The following is a 23897-nucleotide window of genomic DNA, read 5'->3' as shown; positions in this document are numbered from 1 at the left end:
TCTCTACTTAAGTCTTTCATATATCTTGGGTGGACTCTCACTTTATAAATAAAATACGAGAAAAAATGTGTCACAATAAGACTAATATTTTACACCAAACATATTATTATAAAGTTTAAATATTTTTTCATGTTTAAACTATGAAATAAAACATTTGAAAAATATTTTAGATGAAAAATATTGATTTATAAATCTTTGTTGGTGACTATTTTTATAATGCTGGAAAAATGTCAAATTAAGTGCATTTATTTTTTTAAATATATCATTTACTAATACTTCTAATTTATTTTAAAAAATAAAAAGTCAAATTAAATGCATTAATGTATAAAGAATATTCTAATATATATATATATATATATATATTAAATTGACCCATTAATTTTTTTTAATATATGAGAAAAATACAATAATAATTTATAATTAGAGACAATTATTCAGCTAAAAAATATAAGAAACTTCTATGGTACTTTAACAAATTAATTTTTTTTGGTAAATTGTTTCTTAAACTACTAAATTAAATTAATGATTTTTTATGAATCAAATAATTATTTGTTGACTATTGTATTTTAAGAATTAATATTTCATAAGAAAAAGTATCATTTGATTTTTATAAACATTATACTAATACTTTTTTTATCTATTCTACATACCAAAATAAATAAATAGATATTACTTACTTTTTACATTTTATAAAAAAAATATTCAATATTCACTATTATACATAATAAAAAAAAATTAAAATGCATTTTATTGACACTTTTGATAAATAATACTTAGTGATACATCAAATTTAAAAAATATTTAGTTATTAATATTAAGATCAAATGTCCCAATATATTGAATTTAAGGTAACATAGAAATTCCAAAAAAAAAAAAAAAAAAGAAAGATATTCTCCACAAAATTAATCAACCACTTTTATGTTAAAAAGACTAACTAAGACGAATTTCAGTTTGGTTTCCATAATTAAAAATTAAAATCTAAAAAGCAATAGAAGAGGTAAAAAATGTAGATGCCAACAAGCCACTGAAAAATACACTAAAAACTTCCGTCCCCACTCACTGATATTTCATTTCAATTTGCTTCTCTGCATTTCTCGCTATGGCCGCCACACTAACTCCAATTCATACCTTCAAATTCTCCCATTCTCACTCTCTTTCTCCATTTTCACTTCAACTAAATTCAACCACTCTCTTCTTCCCAACAACATCCACTCCCCGCCGCAACAAACTCACCCTCTCCGCCGCAACTTCTGCTGACACAACCGTTTCCTCCAACGGTCCCGTCACTTCCCCTTCTCGATCAAAGCAAGTATTCTTATCACTTTCTGTTCAATTCCATTACTAATGTAATAAAATAATTACAACTAGTAGCGAGTTAGTTAATATTCTGATTTGTGATTAGTTAATTAATTATGATTATTATAAGGTACGGTGAATGATAATGTAGGGTTCGGAGACATACTATTTCGGTGTTCGTTGGCGATGAGAGTGGAATGATTAATCGGATTGCTGGAGTGTTCGCGAGAAGAGGATACAACATTGAGTCACTAGCTGTTGGTCTTAATCAAGATAGGGCTCTTTTCTCAATTGTTGTTTCTGGAACCAATAGGGTTTTACAACAAGTTGTTGAGCAGCTTCAGAAGCTTGTCAATGTTTTGAAGGTTTCACTCTTATACTTCTCTCTTTCTCTGTGTTTATGTGAGATTCTGTTGTATATTTTTGTCTTGCTTTTTCGTTTTTGCATGTGCTTATTTTATGTAGAATAAATAAAAGTTTAATGCTGAAAATATTGAAGAGTTTGATTTTTGGACTAGGTAGAAGATCTTTCAAATGAACCACAGGTAGAACGTGAATTGATGCTCTTAAAGGTGCATGCAGATCCCCAAAACCGTGCTGAGGTACCTGCTTAGTAATTTTTGGGTGTTGGGATTTGGGCGTGTGGTTCATTTCATTGTTTGCTTCTCTTTATTTATTTATTAATTTATTTTCTTTTTCTTTTGGCTGGGAGTTTACAGATTAAGTGGTTGGTGGACACCTTCAGAGGCAAGATTGTGGACATCTCAGAAAATTCCGTGACAATTGAGGTCATACTTGAATTTTTTTGTAGTTGTTAGTTATCATGTTTTGGTGCATCTTTTTCATTCCTATAAATTATGCAACCTATAAAATTAATTGTAACTGAAAGGTATGCTCTATATGCATTTTCATGTAACTGCTTCCATGAGTTGAACTATCATCAATCTTTTTTGCCTGTTGGCTGTTTGTTTTGCCAAAACTTATTTCATTCTGTTGATTTCTCTTTTAGTTTATGACATTAAGTTATGTGTGGCTATAGAATGTTGCGAATGTTTGCTCTGAGATCCTAGTATTTGTATAAAATTTTATTTCTGCAATGTAAATGTGTTTGTGTTCTAATAACACATTTAGTCTAGGTATATATGTGAACATGATCCAAAGTCATTAAGTTGGCACCATCAAAGTTCTGGTATCTAGCGGCAGAGTCTTTACTTCTGTGGTTATGATTGTTAATTGGCTGTGGGCCTCACAATCAATTGAGTGTCATTTGTAAAAGGGGAAAATTATCACTGTTTGTTTGTTAAAGTAATTATTGATTATTGGAGGCATAAATTGCATTGTGAATGACTCATCTTGGGAATATACTATATGTGTTAATATAGTCATCCTTTCATCGCATAGATAAAAAGTATCGTTAGGATACTAAGGTAGGAACATGACTGTATTCTTGCTGGACTGGCTGTTTTTATGTTATTCTTTTGTTCTTGATTTGTTGTCTTTTATTATTTTCATGAATCAGATTTTGTCTGTCTTTGATAGAGACCCAAGTGAGGCTGATAATGAAAAAGGGGTATAATGTAATAAAGAGTGTGGTAAGGATATTTGGTAAATAAAATGTGGGGTAGACTTCTTAGACGACGTATGTCTTAGTAGTATAAATAGTGGAGTGAATTGGGATGGGTACACAAGCACATTTGAGTGAACCATTATGGTTAGGCAGAGAAAAAATTTCTCCTTCTCTGAGGAGCTTGGCTCTGGGGTAGATTGGGATTCTTCTCGTCTACAGTTTTTCTTTCATCATCAATTAAATACATTCAATATTATATTAGTTGATCTATTTCCTTACTTTATTTTTGCTTCTGAATTTCGATTTCCTATCAGTCTTTAAATAACATCGAGAATAAAAAAATGTGCTGATATGAGTTGGGTATATATATTCAAGCATGTTTGCTCATGTGTTTTGTTTCATATTTTCCTTTCCATCTTACAATTATCCAGTCATCACCATTACCATTTTACGATTTGGTGATACAATCACGTGGTAATTTCAGGTGAGTTATTTGAAATATATTGACAAATCTATCAAAAATGTTAGATTTAAAAATCACAAGTGAGCTTTGTTTCAACTTTCGTGATCTCTGTAGTCGGTCATCCTTTATTTTCACCTGTATTTTCAAACACTTCAACTTCAAATTTGAAATATATTGACAAATCTATCAAAAATGTTAGATTTAAAAATCACAAGTGAGCTTTGTTTCAACTTTCGTGATCTCTGTAGTCGGTCATCCTTTATTTTCACCTGTATTTTCAAACACTTCAACTTCAAATTTGAAATATATTGACAAATCTATCAAAAATGTTAGATTTAAAAATCACAAGTGAGCTTTGTTTCAACTTTCGTGATCTCTGTAGTCGATCATCCTTTATTTTCACCTGTATTTTCAAACACTTCAACTTCAAATTTGAAATATATTGACAAATCTATCAAAAATGTTAGATTTAAAAATCACAAGTGAGCTTTGTTTCAACTTTCGTGATCTCTGTAGTCGATCATCCTTTATTTTCACCTGTATTTTCAAACGCTTCAACTTCAAATTTGAAATATATATTGACTTAAAAATAAAAAAATTGACAAATCTATAAAAAATGTTAGATTTAAAAATCACAAGTGAGCTTAGTTTCAACTTTGTGACATTTCAGCTATTGATCTTTATAATTGACCATCCTTTATCCCTCCCAATTTGGAACAGTTTTTAATAATTTGTTTGAAAGGTTTTGTCAAACATACAAAGGCTGGAGATTTATGGTAGTTTTCAGTTTATGCAATTCTTTTGTGCATCTGAGTAACACTAGTCTTGCCTTTGTATGTTATTTTTTCCTTAAGCTTGTAATGGAATAGGACTATGTTTATGTATTCCCTTTGGTATTCTGCTAATTGCCATTTTAAGCTGAGTTGTGATTTCTAGCACGCACTTGTGCTGGCTGTGCAGCCTTTCAACAGTTGTTTTTCTAAGAACCCTTCAGAGCACTCATATTGACTGTGGGTTGTATGTGGTTTTTAACTCTGTTCTTTATTTATATATTGCTTTTCATTCTCTCCCTCTCTCTAACTTCCCTTTGGTACCAGATTTCAAAGCAATATTGATTCTTGCCACTTGTCTTTGGTAGAAATTCAGTGATGTTTTCTAGGTTACTAGGGTATCAATTTATATTATGTTGAATCTTTGTTGTCTTTGCTTAACATCAACTGTTCTTTTTTATTTTATTTTATAAAATTTCAATGACCAACTAAAGAGGAATACATTTTTAACTACTGCACAGAATGATGCTAACAGTGACTTCAATGCATTCCACTATCGACATGTTCAATGTTATTTGTCCCTTATGTACTTGATTTATTTGGTCATCAGTAAATTCCGATCTAGTCTCTGACCTTCTCTTTTCTTTTGACATGTTTGCTTGTGTGAAGGGGGATGTTTATCCTATAGAGCCTTCAGACAGTTTTACAGTCAATCAAGTACTCGATGCTCACTGGGGTGTTCTCAACGAGGAGGATGTAAGATGGTTTATAGTACTTCATTGTCCTTAGCTGTCTCCCTTTTATGTTTTCTTTTAATGCATTATAATCCTTATTTGCAGGTTCTTGATAGTGTTCTTTTACTTGATGTTCCCCTTTAGAGTGTAGAGTTTTTTTTATTAAACAGAAATTACATTTCTATTTGATTTTTTGTTTGTTTTGCATTTGAATTTTATTGTCAAGTTGTATAGTTATTATTTACCATGACAGGAGCCTTGTGCACTATGCTCATAGTTTGTCATTTTGACGTGAAGTTGTTAGCTTCAGTTTCCAAACACTTCGTAATATTTCTAGCCATTAAAAATAAAAAATACTTAAAATAAGATTAATTAGCTGAAGACATGTGGAACATGTCTTATCCAAGGATGAAGGTTCCATATCTTGTATTCTAATGGGAGGATAAGATCCTGCATCTGATGCCCTTCTGAGAGATTTAGAAATGCCAGCTGGTTCATTCTATTTCTTTTCTCTATCTGGTTGAACTTCTCATAGCTTAGGAGGGTTATTCTTTTAAGTGTGTGTTTGGCTGAGCATTTGAACATTGATTAAAAGTGAGTTTGGCTCAAAGTCAATTTTTACTCAGATGGAGAGTTTAAGTGTGTTTAGGCCATCACCTTTACTCAAATGGAGGGTTTAGAAAAAAAGTCAATTTTGGCTCAAAGCAGTTGTTAGGATATAGAATATATGGAGGGTTATCCTTTCTTGATCAAGTTGATCAAAGAAAGGATCCTAACAGTAACCAAACATTAAATCTTTTTTGTGAAATTGTGTCAAGTGAAGTAAACATTATTTTGGATATTCGCACTACTTTCAATAAGTAGAGCGTGTTCAACACATTTATAAGTTTTTATTGGTAAAACTTAAAAGTCTTTGACTGCTGAAGCTTTTGTTTTTCACATACAAGGTTTTGCTTCGTGAAATTTCTTCTCATTGTTAGAGTAGCACTGCAATTTGTGATTATTTTCTTGTACTGAAATTTATTTAAGTTGAGCTAACATGGTTTTGATTTTCTGAAAATCACGATTTTGTATTTTTTGCTTTTAAAGAGCCAAAAATGTAGCTGGTGCTCGTACACTACCATATAATTTTCTTGGATTTGCATGTAATTTTCTGATCGTTGGGATCATACCTTCAGACAAGCGGAATTCGATCACACACTTTATCCATGCTCGTGAACGATGCTCCCGGAGTTCTGAACTGTGTCACAGGGGTCTTTGCTAGAAGGGGCTATAACATTCAGGTTTTCTTCTTCAGTGTTGTTTTCACTTTGATGTTTGTGTAAAATTGCATACAGACATGTCTGACCATTTTAATTTCTCTGTTCATTCATTTGCTTGAATGTGCTCTCTTTCCAGAGTTTAGCTGTAGGACATTCAGAAGTTGAAGGAGTTTCTCGGCTTACAACTGTGGTTCCTGGTACAGATGAGTCAATCAGCAAGTTGGTGCAGCAGCTCTATAAGTTAGTGGAGCTGCATGAGGTTTAATATCTCTACCCAAAACATGCATCATGCCATAAATAAACTGTTAGCTTTATAATTTTTTAGTACAACTGGTTGCAGAGTTCTCTAGCATTTTAAATGTCGGTCTCCACCATTGTAATAGTGGGCACAAAAGTGTACATAGGGGGCTCAGCCCGACCACATGTGACTCAAGCAGAGAAGTGTACGAATCTGATCCAACTAAGCTTTTATAAGGAGATTTGTGGGGAAACAGGAGGAGGAACGGGAACTGGGCTTGTTGCTGATACTACCATTCCCTTGGCATGATCCTATTATGTTGTTAAGTTCTAACACTAAGTGGCTGTGAGGATTTAGGTGTTGGGTTTAGGATTTGAGTGTGGAATGGCTAATCCTTGTAATCTCTATTGATTGTGTCTTTTCCCTTTGTTGATGCCTATGGACATAGGTCTAGGTCAAACCACATTAAATTCTTTGTTTTTTCTCTGTTTATCCACCTGGCCACAACAGGAAATGTGTTTTGGAACCCGGAAACCTTTATTAGGATTTAACAACCCATGGTAACAAAATTGATTAGTCACAGTTAAATATTTGAACGTACTTTTTAATAAGAGAAATTTGAAATTTATCTTGTACCCTATTATTAATGAAACCTGACTAGTTTTTGAGAGTCCTCTGACTATTAATCTTATTCAGGAAAGTCAACCCAAACAGCTATTAAATATCTTACTTGAAGAATACATTTTATCTTGCTGTTGCACTTTATATTAAGAATCTTGTTCATACATATAGTACAATAATATTTGATCATTTTTATATACATATATATTAAAAAAAAACTGGCCATTTTATACTTGTGCATCTAAACTGATATTTTTCCAGGTCCGTGATATAACCCACGTGCCATTTGCTGAGAGAGAATTGATGCTAATAAAGATTGCTGTAAATGCTGCTGCACGACGTGATGTCCTTGATATTGCCAGCATTTTCAGGGCTAGAGCTGTTGACGTGTCCGATCATACAATAACCCTTGAGGTGAACAATATGTAGATATATGTCAAGAATCCAGTTATGCCGAACTTCTGATGCAAATATAAATGAAATTATTAAATTACTGACTTTGGATCCATTAATATTTTTAAATTGTATCTGGAACTAAGTAATATGCTCTTATGTCAGCTTACTGGAGATCTGGACAAGATGGTTGCATTGCAGAGATTGTTAGAACCCTATGGCATTTGTGAGGTCTGTTTTATTAATCTTTCCCACGTATATGGTAGATATTTTGTTGCAACTGGTTCCATGTATTTCAGAGTCACAGTGGATGCATTTGCTTTCTTTTTGTATTCGTTAATCTTTCTTGTTTCAGGTGGCACGAACCGGACGCATAGCACTGGTCCGCGATTCAGGCGTGGACTCCAGGTATCTGCGTGGATACTCTTTTCCTTTATAATCTCTTCGTTCGGGCAAAGGAAGGCACACTTTTTGGGGTTGTACAACTTTCATTATACTGTACTTGCTAGTTTTTTTGCCTTACAAATTAGAATGCGTTTTAATGTTTGGCAAATGATCAGTATCTACCCCAGGCCACTGTAGCATCATAGACTCTAATACAAATCTAGGCTTCGAAACTGACATCAGACTTTTTTTTTTTTAAATTTTCAAAATCAACAATTTCCTTTCCTTTGGGGCTTGTTTACTTAAGGAATTTCGTTTTTCCGTGTTTACTAATAAAATAAACATTAAAGAAATTTGTGCAAGTTTTTGAAAATTTATTTTAAAAATACATCAAGTGTCTTATGTTATAGGAAAAATTGGTTTTGTAAAATTAATTTTAGTTATAAATGAGCTGAATATAGTGAATTATATTTTGAATACATCTACGTAAAGTTGAATAATAGTAGTTTAAATTTATATTTAGAGTCGAAAGTTACAAATTCTAATTATATCATAATTAATTTTAAATGTAAAATCAAATGAGAAAATTTAAAAATGTCAAAATCAATTTTAAGCATCAAAAATCAATTCGAGGCATTTAAAAATGAAACAAAATATACACTAAATATTTTTTTTTTTAAATTATGAAGAAAAAATTTAAAACATTGTTGTTTTAAATGTTTTTGTAAATACATTGTCTTTAGTTAGTTTTCATCTTCTCTATCAACATTAAGAAATGAAAATCTAGAACTTAATGTCATCTCAATTACATATTTTTTTTTGTCAAAATCCCAACCACTTCATACAAGAAAAATTAAAATGAAAATTATTGTTAGAAATAAGGTCTATGTTAGCAATCAATTTTTTTGTAATAGATTTTTGAAAATTATCTATATTTTTGAAAATGTAGAAATGTCACAAAATTTTCTTAATTTTTTTTGAAAAAGGCACCATCTATAATTGACATTTTATATTCCTCTGACTATTAATATTAGAGTATTGCATCTTATTAACAAATTAAAATATGTTTTAAAAGATAAAAACAATATTTTCACGAGGTAGACAAAATCTAAAAAGTCCTTTCTTTTCGTTTGCATAAATTTGTTCCAATAAAATTACAACTATCTTTGTGCTCGTCATCTTGATAAATGGGTCATAATGTGTCTATTTAACTTCTCTTAAACGAGAACAGAATAGGTTAGATTGTTTGTCAGTGGTGTATAATCCGATTTGTTTAACAAAAATATTTGACTCAATTTTTTTAAAGTTTATTAATTTAAATAGAATAAAAAGGTATAATTTTATTCGTTTTTCTTATGTTTATTAGTTTTTTTTATATATAAAGACTTAATTTAGTCTATTTTTTTTAAAAATATACTATTTAAATGTTTTAATGTAAAATAGGTTTTTAAAAAGACTTTCAGGTAAGACCAGATCGAAAATAAAATTTATGATAGACGGTAGATCAGACTTATACATTTCAAAGTTTGAACTGACATATTCTTACCCCTAATGAGAACAAATCGTTTTAGATAATAAAGTGAATAATATTAATAATTAATTATTGGCTATATATGTAATAGATTTTAGAGTGATATTTGATTTAGTTTTTTTAAAGTGAACAACTTAACAAATCACAAATTTGTTGAAATGACATTTAATTTTCTTACTTTATCCGTTCTAAAAAATTCAAATTTCAGCGATCCCATAAATACTTATCATGTCTCGTTTGCAAATTTGGGCATTGATATAACAAATGTAGTACACACAATCGAGTATTATTTGGATGAGAAAATGTTATGTTTCCCCTCAAAACATATTTTCTATTAGATTCAGACTCTGTTTCCAAAACAAAACAATTTATATCATTTTATAATTTATTATAAACTAATAACATACATCGTCAAGCCAATGTATGGACTCCATCAGCAACATAACAAACACAAAGGAAATCACCCTGCTTTCTTTACTCTTCTGCGGCACCGGCGGCACTAAGATCCACACTGAGGTCAATAACCTGTTCAAATTCACCACGTTAAGAATACAAAAATCAGGAAAATAACCAATTAACCACATACATCAAGAGAATATGATGAATGTTCTATGTTCTGTAAATCTCCAAACCCGACTGCAAGGCCAGACCAGGTATAAATTATTCATATGAAGAAAATATGGTTGAGTAAAGAACAATGAAGTTCAATTTATTCACAAACTTTCAGCCATACAGCTATTGGCATCCGGAATAGAAAGATGGTGAAATTCAAAAACTTTGTAAAAGCAACAAAAAGAATCTTCAAAAACAAAAATTAAATATCCAATACATCCTAAACAAGATCAAACTAATTTTAGCTTTGAGGGGAGGGGAGAAGTAAATATTAAATTTTGCAGAAAATTGATTAACAAGAACCAAAAGCCGTGTAAAAAACCAAAGATGGTGATTTATAATTGATTATATAATATATATCAATGCTCAAAATATTATTAATTTTTCAAGTTCAAGATATGAAATTATCTTAGCTTTTTGCTATACCTTTTTTTATGGAGGATGATTGCATAAAACCACAGGCCTCACTAGGTAATAACTTTTTAACAAGCAGCAACTTTTGTTAACATTAAATTTGTAATATCATTATAATACAAATTTAATATTGAATGTCTTATTATCACAAGATCTCCTTGCAATAACATGTTCTCTATCATCCAATTGGACATCACGGTGGTTAACCTGCAGTGTTGAAGGATTATTAAAGATGATGAATGCATAAGGATTATAGAAAATGCCCAACACCATCACACGAGAGAAAACATGTTTAACAGATTAAGTAGAGAAAAAAGCTCCAAACATTCATGTGTTGGACAAGGTAATTGAGTCAACACTTTTAATTATTTAATTAAAGAAAAATTATACTATTAATTATTACTACTCCATCTTAAATCATATCTCACTTTGCACACCCAAAAAAAATCATAAATTACATGTCTTATATCAATTAAACATTATGGTTTCTTTTCTTATCCTATCCTTTACTAATTATTATTCGCTCTTCTCCAAATTCTATTAATTTATCTTTTTTATATCCCTGTAAAATTAATTTTGTAAAATAACCCATAATTTTTTATTTTCATATAAAATTAATTATATTTATTAGTTCGTGTGAAATAACCAAAGTACCATATAATTTAGAACAAATACAATATCTTATTTATTTATAACAGCTTTGATCTTTTATTTTATTTTATTTTTTGGTCTTTTTTTTAAATATGCACAAATTAATTTTTTGTTATGATAATTACTATTTCAAATAAAAACCTTGTGCTTTCTTTAATAGAATTTACCTTTTTATTCTTTTTTTTTATTCTTTCTTTAATAGGTCAAAGGACAAAAATTAATTTTAGTTATATAGAATGATTTATATTTTGAATACATTTATATAAAGTGGGTTGAATAATGAAAAACTTTTTTAGAAATAAGGTCTGTCTATTATGTTAGCAAATAATTTATTGTAATAAATTTTTATACTAAATAATTATCCATATTTTTTAAAATATACAAATATTACAAAATTTGCTTTATGTTTTCAAAAAATGCACCATCTATAATTGTTATTTTATCTATCTTCCTATCACAAAAATTCGCTTTTTATAGTATCACATTTTTTTTTTGTCTAAAAGAGTATTACATCTTATAAACAAATTAAAATCAATACATATTTTAAAAGATAAAAACAATATTTTCACGGTGTAGAAAAAATCTACAGTCTTCTTTCCTTCGTTTTCATAAAAATTTGTCCATTAAAATTACAGACTACCTTTTTCGCAACCTGCTAAATAGGTTATAATGTGTCTAAGTAAACATAATTCGTTTTAGATAATAAAGTGAATCATATTAATCATTAATATTAAATCAATAGTTGATATAATATATTAAAAATTAATCTTCTTTAATTATTGATTTATCTTGCTGTCTTGCCAAAAAAGTTATAAAAGACATCTTAAAATTACTAACAATGGTTTCATATTTTGTATATTTTGTTCCTTTCATTTCTTTATTTGAAATGGCAGAGCTTGTTTTCTATACAAAACAGGGGACATCTTAAAATTACTAGCAATGGTTTCATATTTTGTATATTTTGTTCATTTCATTTCTTTATTTGAAATGGGTGTTTTCTATACAAAACAGGGGACATCTTAAAATTACTAGCAATAGTTTCATATTTTGTATATTTTGTTCCTTTCATTTCTTTATTTGAAATGGCACAACTTGTTGTTTTCTATACAAAAGCTTGCTTTCTGACCGAATTGGTACGGAAGTTGTAACATGGGAAAACCACAGAAAACACAACTTATTTACAAAAGCCTGTTTTCTATACAAAACAGGGGACATCTTAAAATTACTAGCAATGGTTTCATATTTTGTATATTTTGTTCCTTTTATTTCTTTATTTGAAATGACACAGCTTGTTTTATACAACCGTTTTATATTTTTAAAAATAAATAAATTTTTATTTGATAAAAAAGCCTTCAAAATTTTGTTGTAGTTAATAAAAAAGTCTCATATTTTAAAATTTAATAAACTTGATGTCAGAAAAATAATTTTCATAAAAAATTTAATATGTTTTGTAAAATACTGTTATAGACTCTGAAACACCTCATATTTTAAATTTGCATTAATCTTTCACAGTGTTTTGGGTTGGCTCTGTCTTAAAAATAAAATAAAGTATGAGTTAAAATATATTACACTAAGACTAATATTTTACACAAAAACATGTTATAATAAAGTTTAAATATATTTCATGTTTAAACTATGGAATAAACTTTGGATATTTTTTCATATTTTAGATATAATAAAGTTTAAAATATTTTTTCATGTTTAAACTTTGGATGAAAAATATTGATTTATAAATCTTTGTTCGTGACTATTTCTATAATGCTGGAAAAAAAAAAGTCAAATTAAGTGCATTTTTTTTTTCCAAATATATCATCCAACTCACAACTCACAAATGTCTCGTGTTCCAGGCTTGCATGTCTTATTATCACAAGATCTCCTTGCAATAACATGTTCTCTATCATCCAATTGGACATCAGGGTGGCGAACTCTAAAACTTGGGAAACTTGAGTTCCACAACTTGAACATAGACAAGTAAAGGATTATTAAAGATGATGAATGCATTATGATTTTTTCACCTATCTACGCATTTTGCCTTCCATCCTTCGGAAAGGATAGCAACAGTGGGTTTACTTGAACATATAATCAGATTGCTAGATGAATCCTACCGATGATCTGCTAGGCTACAAGATTGTTGAGACTGTGGTTTAGCACTGATTGATTGCCCGAGACTGAGAGTGAGTCAAACAGGTCTGCGCAAACAAGAAAAATCACTGAACAGCACTGGGGTACGTCAGGAGATAGAGAGGTAATGAAGTATGTGGACTGTGAAAACTCCCAAAACCTAGTGATTACATGTGACGGTGACAGTGTTTGCCTGAGGTTGATCAATTTGGGGATACTGCACGCATAGGAATCACTCGGAAGAACATAACATTATGAATGAGTTAGTATTTGGCACAGCACGGGATGAATTAAGTGGTAGCAGATAGAATTTGTCCAACACCATTAGATGAGAGAAAACATGTAATAGGTTAAGTAGAGAAAGAAGCTCCAAACAGTCATGTGTTGGACAAGGATCCAATGAGCAGCATCGGTGCAACGCAGGCAGGAAGAATATAACAAAAAGAGAGGACAGTGGAGAGAAGTTCCAGGAACTTAGCAGTGCAGCAGTGACAGGATTAGGACATGGAGGATGATACCTCCATAACAGCATGTGGAAATTAGAGTTTAAGTGGGAAAAAAAAAAAAAAAACACAGGTGAGCCAATATTATGTCTAAAATGTTTTCTGACCAAATTGGTAAGGAAATTGTAACATGGAAAAACCACATAAAATGTTTTCTGACTGAATTGGTTTGGTAAAACAGTGGACATCTTAAAATGGCGAATTGGTAAAGAAGTTAACATGGGAAAACCACATAAAATGTTTTCTGACCAAATTGGTAAGCAAATTGTAACATGGGATGACCGAATTGGTGTTTTGTAAAACAGGGACATTGTAACATGGGATGACCGAATTGGTGTTTTGTAAAACAGGGGACATCTTAAAATGACATAGCTTGTTTTATACAACTGTTTTATATTTTTAAAAATAAATAAATATTTATTTGATAAAAAAGCCTTCAAAATTTTGTTATAGTTAATAAAAAAAGTCTCATATTTTAAAATTTAATAAACTTGATGTCAGAAAAATAATTTTCATAAAAAATTTAATATGTTTTGTAAAATACTATTATAGACTCTGAAACACCTCATATTTTAAATTTGCATTAATCTTTCACAGTGTTTTGGGTTGGCTCTGTCTTAAAAATAAAATAAAGTATGAGTTAAAATATATTACACTAAGACTAATATTTTACACAAAAACATGTTATGATAAAGTTTAAATATTTTTTCATGTTTAAACTATGGAATAAAACATTTGAATAAAATATTTTGGATGAAAAATATTGATTTATAAATCTTTGTTGTTGACTATTTCTATAATGCTGGAAAAAAAAAGTCAAATTAAGTGCATTTTTTTTTCCAAATATATCATTTACTTATACTTCTAATTTATTTTAAAAAATGAAAAGTAAAATTAAAGCATCAATGTATAAATAATATTCTAATAATATCTATATGTTAAATTGACCCATTAAAATTATTAATTAATTTTTTTAATATATGAGAAAAATACAATGATAATTTATAATTAGCGAGAGTTGTTCAGCTAAAAAACATTATAAAAAAACTTCTATGGTACATTCACAAATTGAAATTTTTTGATACATTATTTTTTAAACTACAACTTTAATGGCCAATTTTATGAATTAAATAATTATTTATTGACTTTTGTATTTTAGGAATTAATCTTTTATAAGAAAAAAACATCATTGTATTATTTATACACATTATACTAGTTTTTTTTTTATCCCTTCTACATACCAAAGTAAATAAATAATACTAATTTTTTACATTTTATCAAAAAAATATTTAATATTCACTATAATAAATAATAAAATTCAAAAAAAATTAAAATATATATGTTTCATTGACACTTTTAATAAATAATATTTAGCTATTATAATTTAAAAAAAATATGAAATAGTATTCAATTATTAATTTAAAGATTTAAATATGCGGATACATTAAATTTAAAAACTATTTAGTTATTAATTTTAAGATTAAATGTGCCGATACATTGAATTTAATGTAACATAGAAATTCTAGAAACAAAATAAGAAAGATATTCTCCAAAAAATTAATCAACCACTTTTATGTTAAAAAATACTAAGTACGACGAATCTCAGTTTGGTTTCCATATTAAAAATTAAAGTTTAGAAAGCAACAGAGGAGGTAAAAAATTTAGGTGCCAAGAACAAGCCACTGAAAAATACACTAAAAACTTCCACACCAACTCACTGATATTTCATTTCAATTTGCTTCTCTGCATTTCTAGCTATGGCCGCCACACTAACTCCAATTCATACCTTCAAATTCTCCCATTCTCACTCTCTTTCTCCATTTTCACTTCAACCAAATTCAACCACTCTCTTCTTCCCAACAACATCCACTCCCCGCCGCAACAAACTCACCCTCTCCGCCGCAACTTCCGCTGACACAACCGTTTCCTCCCACGGTTCCGTCACTTCCCCTTCTCGATCAAAGCAAGTATTCTTATCACTTTCTGTTCAACTCCATTACTAATATAATAAAATAATTACAACTAGTAGCGAGTTAGTTAATATTCTGATTTGTGATCAGTTAATTAATTATGATTATTATAAGGTACGGTGAATGATAATGTAGGGTTCGGAGACATACGATTTCAGTATTCGTTGGCGATGAGAGTGGAATGATTAATCGGATTGCTGGAGTTTTAGCGAAAAGAGGATACAACATTGAGTCACTAGCTGTTGGTCTTAATCAAGATAAGGCTCTTTTATCAATTGTTGTTTCTGGAACTGATAGGGGTTTACAACAAGTTGTTGAGCAGCTTCAGAAGCTTGTCAATGTTTTGAAGGTTTCACTCTTATACTTCTCCCTCTCTCTGTTTCTGTGAGATTCTGTTGTCTTGCTTTTCCGTTTTTGCATGTGCTTACTTTACGTAGAATAAATAAAAGTTTAATGCTGAAAATATTGGAGTTTGAATTTTGGACTAGGTAGAAGATCTTTCATATGAACCACAGGTAGAACGTGAATTGATGCTCTTAAAGGTTCATGCAGATCCCCAAAACCGTGCTGAGGTACCTGCTTAGTAATTTTTGGGTGTTGGGATTTGGGCGTGTGGTTCATTTCATTGTTTGCTTCTCTTTATTTATTTATTAATTTTTTTTTTCTTTCTTTTGGCTGGGAATTTACAGATTAAGTGGTTGGTGGACACCTTCAGAGGCAATATTGTGGACGTTTCAGAAAATTCCGTGACGATTGAGGTCAAACTTGATTTTTTTTTAAATATAATAGATTACATATTTTATTTAAAAAAATATACAATATAAAAAATATTAGATATTTATTTTAAAAAATATTTTTCATTATAAAAAAACTATTTAAAAAATAGTTTTTAATTATTTTATAACTAATTAATTATAAAAATAGTTTTATTTATTATTTTAAAAAAATTGATTTCAAAATTTATATTTTAAAAACTATTAGATAATAATTAGCCCTTCCTTTAATTTGAGGTTGTTAGAGACTTATTAGGACTTAGTTATTTTTCAGTTTTTATAGTTAATTAGATGAGTCTACCTACACAATCTATACAAGTCAGATTCTGTTCTTGTAAACTAATTTAATTTTCAACAATAATTCTGATGTTATTCATTAATTTTTGCTTTTACTCTAATATGGTATTAGTTGATTTTCCTAATTTCCTCTCAATCCTAAAACTTCATTTCTCTTCTCCCTTCATTCATGGCATCAGAATCTGCTTCTACCGACAATTTCACCCTTCATTTTTCCCATGAAATAAAAGATGAAAAAGATGCACTCCAAAATCCCTGCAATCCTTATTATCTTCATCCCGACGAAAATTCGGGTGTCATTCTTGTCGCTCCACCTCTGAGCTACACCAACTACTTCAACTGGAGCAAATCGATGAAACACACTCTTTTCCAAAAACAAACTCGCTTTCATCAATGGCAGTTTACGACAACCACCGTCAACGGATCCAAATTTTGAGTTGTGAGATCGGTGTAATAACATGGTCCTTTCTTGGATCACCAAGACCTTGTCACCTCACACTACTCAGAGCACGATTTGCTTTGATAGTGCACAAGAACTTTTGTCCGATCTTGAAAATCGCTTCACGAAAGGTAATCATTTTTGTTTTTCTGATTTACTCAAAGATTTGTTGTCATTCAAACAAGGGGTTGTTCTTGATAAATATATTATACTAATTTGAAGACTTTATGGGATGAATTAGAGTTTTTACGACCTACCCCTTCTTGTTTTTGCCCTACTCGTTACACATGTTCTTTAAGCTCTATCGTCAAAGACTATAAGCACAACGAGTACATCATCTGTTTTCTCAAAGGCCTCAATGACAACTACAATAATGCCCTAACACAAATTCTCCTCATGGGCCCTTTACCATTATTGAGCAAAACTTATTTCCTTACTGTCCAACAAGACCCAACTCCTACTCTGAATCCTCACTCTAATTTTGCTTCTAATATCACTTCTTTAGACTATGTTGTTTTTCTGTAAATTCTGGTAATTCTAATCATCCAAAAGGTCATAATAGTCAACCCAAAGGTAGAGGATGTGGCAAAGGGAAAATGTTATGTAGTCATTGCAACAAAGCTAATCACACTGTTGACAACTGCTATTTTAAACATGGATTTTCTTTCGGTTACAAATTCAAGACTCGACTCAACAATGAATCATCTGGTGATGGGAAGAAACCACAACTTGCAAATACTTTTGTTAATGACTCACTCACAATAAAAGATTATCAGTTCTTGGTCAATTTGCTAAAATCTTCAAAGGGGGCAAGTTCTACCTCATCCATTAACAAGGATAATGGAGTTGATCATAAGTCTTATGTGGTTTCTAGTACTTCCAAGACAGGTAACACTTATAAACCTCAAAACATATGGATATTGAACTCTGGTGCATCTAACATTAAGGCTTTTTCAACTATCAAACAGATTGCTCATGTTTTCATTATGTTTTCATTTCATGAACGTACCAAGCACATCGAGCTTGATTGTCACTTGGTCCATGAAAACTTCAACAAAAATTGTTCCAAATTTTTTCCTATCAAATTGTCTCAGCAATTGGCCGACATTTTTTCTAAAGCATTGGATCCAAGTCCATTCCATTCTTTTATTCCTAAGCTGGCCTTAATTCACATATGTGTTCCAGTTTGTGGGAGGGTATTAGACAATACTTCGTCATTCCTTTAATTTGAGATTGTTAGAGACTTATTAGGACTTAGCTATTTTTCTGCTTTTCCAATTAGTTAGATGAACCTACCTACATCGTCTATATAAATAAGATTTTGTTTATGTAAACTAATTTAATTTTCAACAATAATATATCTGATGTTATTCACTAATTATTGCTTTTACTCTAATAAAAATTGTTTTTAGAAGAATTTTTAGTTATTATTTTTATTAATTCAAATATGTTTTTAAATTAAAACATAATTTTTATTATATTTTGAATATATTAAAAACAAGATTACGTATATTTTTAATATATTTTTATCATATTAAAAGAAAACCGAATTTAAATAAAAATTTATTTTTATCATAAAACGGAATTTTACTAAAAATACGATATTTTCTTAAGAAAAAAAATTATATAAAAAACAGAACATAAATTTTTTACATTATTTAAAAAAATCATAATTTATTAATCATTATTTTAAAAACATATTTGAACTAATAAAAATAATAATTAAAAATTCTTCTAAAAACAGTTTTTAAAATAATAAATTTTGAAATCAGTTTTTAAAGAATAATAAAGTTATTTTTAGAATTAATTATTTTAAAATAATTAAAAAATATATTTTAAATAAATATTTAATATTTTTTTAATATTGGATAACTTTTTAAATGTAATACATTAGATTTTATTAAATAAAATATGTGATTCATTATATTTACAAAATGTCTAAATTTTAAGAAATATAGAAATTAAAATTACAAATCACTTAAAATAGGACGAACAAAATTGAGAAATTAAAATTAGAGGGACTAAAATAGTGAAATTAAAAATAGAATGGCCAAAATTATAAAACAATTAAAATATAGAGACCACACTTACAAAATTAAAATAATATGACCTAAAATTAAGAATCACTTAAAACAGGGGTGTAAAAGTGCATTTAAGTCTAAAATTAACTGTAACTGAAAGGTATGCTCTGTATGCATTTTCATGCAACTGCTTCCATGAGTTGAACTATCGTCAATCACTTTTGCATGTTGGCTGTTTGTTTTACCAAAACTTATTTCATTCTGTTGATTTCTTCTTTTAGTTTATGACAGTAAGTTATGTGTGGCTATAGAATGTTGCGAATGTTTGCTCTGAGATCCTAGTTTATGACAGTTTTTATGTTATTCTTTTGTTCTTGATTTGTTGTCTTTCATATTTTCCTTTCCATCTTACAATTATCCAGTCATCACCATTACCATTTTACGATTTGGTGATACAATCACGTGGTAATTTCAGGTGAGTTATTTTGTGTATGTTACAGGTTACTGGAGACCCAGGAAAGATGGTTGCAGTTCAAAGAAGTTTACGCAGGTTTGGAATTAAAGAAGTATCTAGAACTGGAAAGGTTAGAAAACTCAATTGAGTACCTAAGAAATTTCGTTAACTCCTTTGATCATGTCCACTTTCTCATTCATTGTACTGTAATTTGTAAGACTGCATATTTTACTAATCTGATGATGTAACTGTACTTAGATTGCATTAAGAAGGGAAAAGATGGGTGCATCTGCGCCATTTTGGCGGTATTCAGCTGCTTCATATCCAGACCTTGAAAGAAAAACAACTATTAATGCCCTTGTTGGATCGAAAAGCGTGAATCCTGTTGACAAAACTGATATGCCTTTGGCGGTATGATGTTACATACTCTATAATCCTACCATTTTCTTATTTTCACATGTATTTTCAAACACTTCAACTTTAAATTTGAAATATATATTGACAAATCTAAAAAAAATGTTATTTTCAACTTTGTGACATTTCAGCTATTGATCTTTATAATTGACCATCCTTTATCCCTCCCACTTTGGAACAGTTTTTCATAATTTATTTGAAAGGTTTTGGTAAACATACAAAGCCTGGAGATTTATGGTAGTTTGCAGTTTATGCAATTCTTTCGTGCATCTGAGTAACACTAATCTTGCCTTTATATGTTATTTTTTCCTTAAGCTTGTAATGGAATAGGACTATGTTTATAGGACTATGTTATTTTAACTACTGCACAGAATGATGCTAACAGTGACTTGAATACATTCCATTATCGACATGTTCAATGTTTTATGTCCCTTACGTACTTGATTTATTTGGTCATTAGTAAATTCCGATGTAGTCTCTGACCTTCTCTTTACTTTTGAAATGAAGGGGGATGTTTATCCTATAGAGCCTTCAGACAGTTTTACAGTCAATCAAGTACTCGATGCTCACTGGGGCGTTCTCAACGAGGAAGATGTAAGATGGTTTATAGTACTTCATTGTCCTTAGCTGTCTCCCTTTTATGTTTTCTTTTAATGCGTTATAATCCTCATTTGCAGGTTCTTGATTGTGTTCTTTTACCTGATATTCCCCTTTAGAGTGTAGACTCATTTCTATTTGATTTTTTGTGTGGATTTTTTATATATATCTCCTTTTAAAAGAATAATTATTAATTTAATAAATAAAAATAATAAAAATATTTAAAAAACCAAAATAATATGAATAAAATAAAACAAAATACATTTAATAAAAAAAAAAATAGTAGATGTGTCAAAACAAATCATGTGTCTCTACTATGTTGAGATAAAATAGCAACACAATCTTATTTTGTTAATAATTTCCTCCTATTTTTTCTTTGATCTAATAAATACAAATAATAATAATGAAAATAAAATATTATTAATTTAATAAAAGAAAAATAAATTAAAAAAAACAAAATAATATTAATAAAATAAAATACATTTAATAAAAAAAAAATACATCAAATTTATTGTAAGATAATTCTATTTTATTAACAACTCTCTTATATTTTCTCTAATCTAATAAATAAAAAATAATAAAAGTAATAATAATAAAAATAAAATATTATTAATTTAATAAACAAAAAATAATAAAAATATTCGAAAAAAACAAAATTATATTAATAAAATTAAAATACATTGAATAGAAAAAATACATCATAGTTAATGCGGTTTAGTAGATGTGACAAAACAAATAATGTGTTCCTACTATTTTGCAAATAAATTAGCAACTTAATTCTATTTTGTTAATAACTTCATCTTATATAATAAATAAATAAGTAATTTGTTAATTTAATAAATAATAAAAAATTTAAAAATAATATTATATTAATAAAATTAAATAAAATACATTTAATAGAAAAAGAATACATCAACATTAACGCGGTTCAATAGATATGCCATAACAAATAACATGTCGCTTCAATTTTGCAAATACATTAGGATCTAAACTGATATGCGACCTCATGAAATTTTGATATATATTTTTTTTAACGTGGAGTATAATGGTTAAGTTTTTTGAAAATGGAGATTTATATATATATATAATCCTTTTTTCTTTTAGCATTTGAATTTTACTGTGAAGTTGTATAGTTATTATTGTGCACTATGCTCATAGTTGGTCATTTTGACGTGAAGTTGTTAGCTTCCGTTTCCAAAAATGTTGCTGGTGCTCGTACAGTACCATATAATTTTCTTGGATATGCATGTAATTTTCTAATCGTTGGGATCATACCTTCAGACAAGCGGAACTCGATCACACACTTTATCCATTCTTGTGAATGATGTTCCCGGAGTTCTGAGCTGTGTTACAGGGGTCTTTGCTAGAAGGGGCTATAACATTCAGGTTTTCTTCTTCAGTGTTGTTTTCACTTTGATGTTTGTGTAATTTCTCTGTTCATTCATTTGCTTGAATGTTCTCTCTTTCCAGAGTTTAGTTGTAGGACATTCAGAAGTTGAAGGAATTTATCGGCTTACAACTGTGGTTCCTGGTACAGACGAGTCAATCAGCAAGTTGGTGCAACAACTCTATAAGTTAGTGGAGCTGCATGAGGTTCAATATCTCTCTACCCAAACAGCTATTAAATATCTTACTTGAAGAATACATTAAGAATCTTGTTGATACATATAGTACAATAATATTTGATCATTTTTATATACATATATATTAAAAAAAAACTGGCCATTTTATACTTGTGCATCTAAACTGATATTTTTCCAGGTCCGTGATATAACCCACGTGCCATTTGCTGAGAGAGAATTGATGCTAATAAAGATTGCTGTAAATGCTGCTGCACGACGTGATGTCCTTGATATTGCCAGCATTTTCAGGGCTAGAGCTGTTGACGTGTCCGATCATACAATAACCCTTGAGGTGAACAATATGTAGATATATGTCAAGAATCCAGTTATGCCGAACTTCTGATGCAAATATAAATGAAATTATTAAATTACTGACTTTGGATCCATTAATATTTTTAAATTGTATCTGGAACTAAGTAATATGCTCTTATGTCAGCTTACTGGAGATCTGGACAAGATGGTTGCATTGCAGAGATTGTTAGAACCCTATGGCATTTGTGAGGTCTGTTTTATTAATCTTTCCCACGTATATGGTAGATATTTTGTTGCAACTGGTTCCATGTATTTCAGAGTCACAGTGGATGCATTTGCTTTCTTTTTGTATTCGTTAATCTTTCTTGTTTCAGGTGGCACGAACCGGACGCATAGCACTGGTCCGCGATTCAGGCGTGGACTCCAGGTATCTGCGTGGATACTCTTTTCCTTTATAATCTCTTCGTTCGGGCAAAGGAAGGCACACTTTTTGGGGTTGTACAACTTTCATTATACTGTACTTGCTAGTTTTTTTGCCTTACAAATTAGAATGCGTTTTAATGTTTGGCAAATGATCAGTATCTACCCCAGGCCACTGTAGCATCATAGACTCTAATACAAATCTAGGCTTCGAAACTGACATCAGACTTTTTTTTTTTTAAATTTTCAAAATCAACAATTTCCTTTCCTTTGGGGCTTGTTTACTTAAGGAATTTCGTTTTTCCGTGTTTACTAATAAAATAAACATTAAAGAAATTTGTGCAAGTTTTTGAAAATTTATTTTAAAAATACATCAAGTGTCTTAGGTTATAGGAAAAATTGATTTTGTAAAATTAATTTTAGTTATAAATGAGCTGAATGAATATAGTGAATTATATTTTGAATACATTACGTAAAGTTGAATAATAGTAGTTTAAATTTATATTTAGAGTCGAAAGTTACAAATTCTAATTCTATTATAATTAATTTTAAATGTAAATTCAAATGAGAAAATTTAAAAATGTCAAAATCAATTTTAAACATAAAAAATCAATTCGACGCATTTAAAAATGAAACAAAATATACACTAAATGTTTTTGTAAATACATTGTCTTTAGTTAGTTTTCATCTTCTCTGTCAACATTAAGAAATGAAAATCTAGAACTTAATGTCATCTCAATTACATATTTTTTTTTGTCAAAATTCCAACCACTTCATACAAGAAAAATTAAAATGAAATTTTTTGTTAGAAATAAGGTCTATGTTAGCAATCAATTTTTTGTAATAGATTTTTGAAAATTATCTATATTTTTTAAAATGTAGAAATGTCACAAAATTTTCTTAATTTTTTTTTTGAAAAAGGCACCATCTATAATTGACATTTTATATTCTTTCTATAACAAAAACTCACATTAAGAGTATCACATTTTTTTAATGTATTAGAGTATTGCATCTTATTAACAAATTAAAATATGTTTTAAAAGATAAAAACAATATTTTCACGAGGTAGACAAAATCT

General features: G+C 29.2%; 2 protein-coding genes and 1 long non-coding RNA gene across 5 annotated transcripts; all 3 read left to right on the top strand.

The window, feature by feature from the left end:
- The first annotated feature begins 972 nt into the window (after positions 1–972).
- On the top strand, positions 973–23087 carry LOC101496557 (acetolactate synthase small subunit 1, chloroplastic-like). 3 transcript variants are annotated; one of them, XM_073370086.1, is made up of 12 exons: positions 973–1305; positions 15666–15879; positions 16019–16102; positions 16220–16288; positions 19561–19644; positions 19773–19925; positions 20436–20522; positions 21807–21911; positions 21996–22118; positions 22287–22439; positions 22584–22649; positions 22774–23087. In XM_073370086.1, the coding sequence occupies exons 1-12, from the start codon at positions 1100–1102 to the stop codon at positions 22855–22857; spliced, it is 1428 nt and encodes a 475-aa protein (XP_073226187.1). In that variant the 5' UTR covers positions 973–1099; the 3' UTR covers positions 22858–23087. The 3 variants fall into 3 exon arrangements, with proteins under 3 accessions (XP_073226187.1, XP_073226186.1, XP_004504201.1); XM_073370085.1 differs by lacking the exons at positions 15666–15879; positions 16019–16102; positions 16220–16288 and adding exons at positions 1448–1661; positions 1815–1898; positions 2016–2084 and having other exon boundaries at positions 976–1305; XM_004504144.4 differs by lacking the exon at positions 973–1305 and adding an exon at positions 15240–15523.
- LOC101508152 (acetolactate synthase small subunit 1, chloroplastic-like) lies at positions 4701–8013 on the top strand. Its single transcript, XM_027336105.2, has 6 exons — positions 4701–4852; positions 6009–6113; positions 6229–6351; positions 7213–7365; positions 7510–7575; positions 7700–8013. Exons 1-6 carry the CDS (start codon positions 4748–4750, stop codon positions 7781–7783), a joined length of 636 nt encoding a protein of 211 aa, XP_027191906.2. The 5' UTR covers positions 4701–4747; the 3' UTR covers positions 7784–8013.
- LOC140920960 (uncharacterized) lies at positions 9132–13927 on the top strand. Its single transcript, XR_012163735.1, has 2 exons — positions 9132–10628; positions 12784–13927. It is a non-coding gene; the product is annotated as an uncharacterized lncRNA (long non-coding RNA).
- Positions 23088–23897: the final 810 nt, after the last annotated feature.

This window comes from Cicer arietinum, chromosome 6, assembly GCF_000331145.2.
Source record: "Cicer arietinum cultivar CDC Frontier isolate Library 1 chromosome 6, Cicar.CDCFrontier_v2.0, whole genome shotgun sequence".
Lineage (NCBI taxonomy): Eukaryota > Viridiplantae > Streptophyta > Magnoliopsida > Fabales > Fabaceae > Cicer > Cicer arietinum.
The sequence above is the reverse complement of the archived record's forward strand: the minus strand, read 5'-3'. Positions and strand labels throughout refer to the sequence as shown.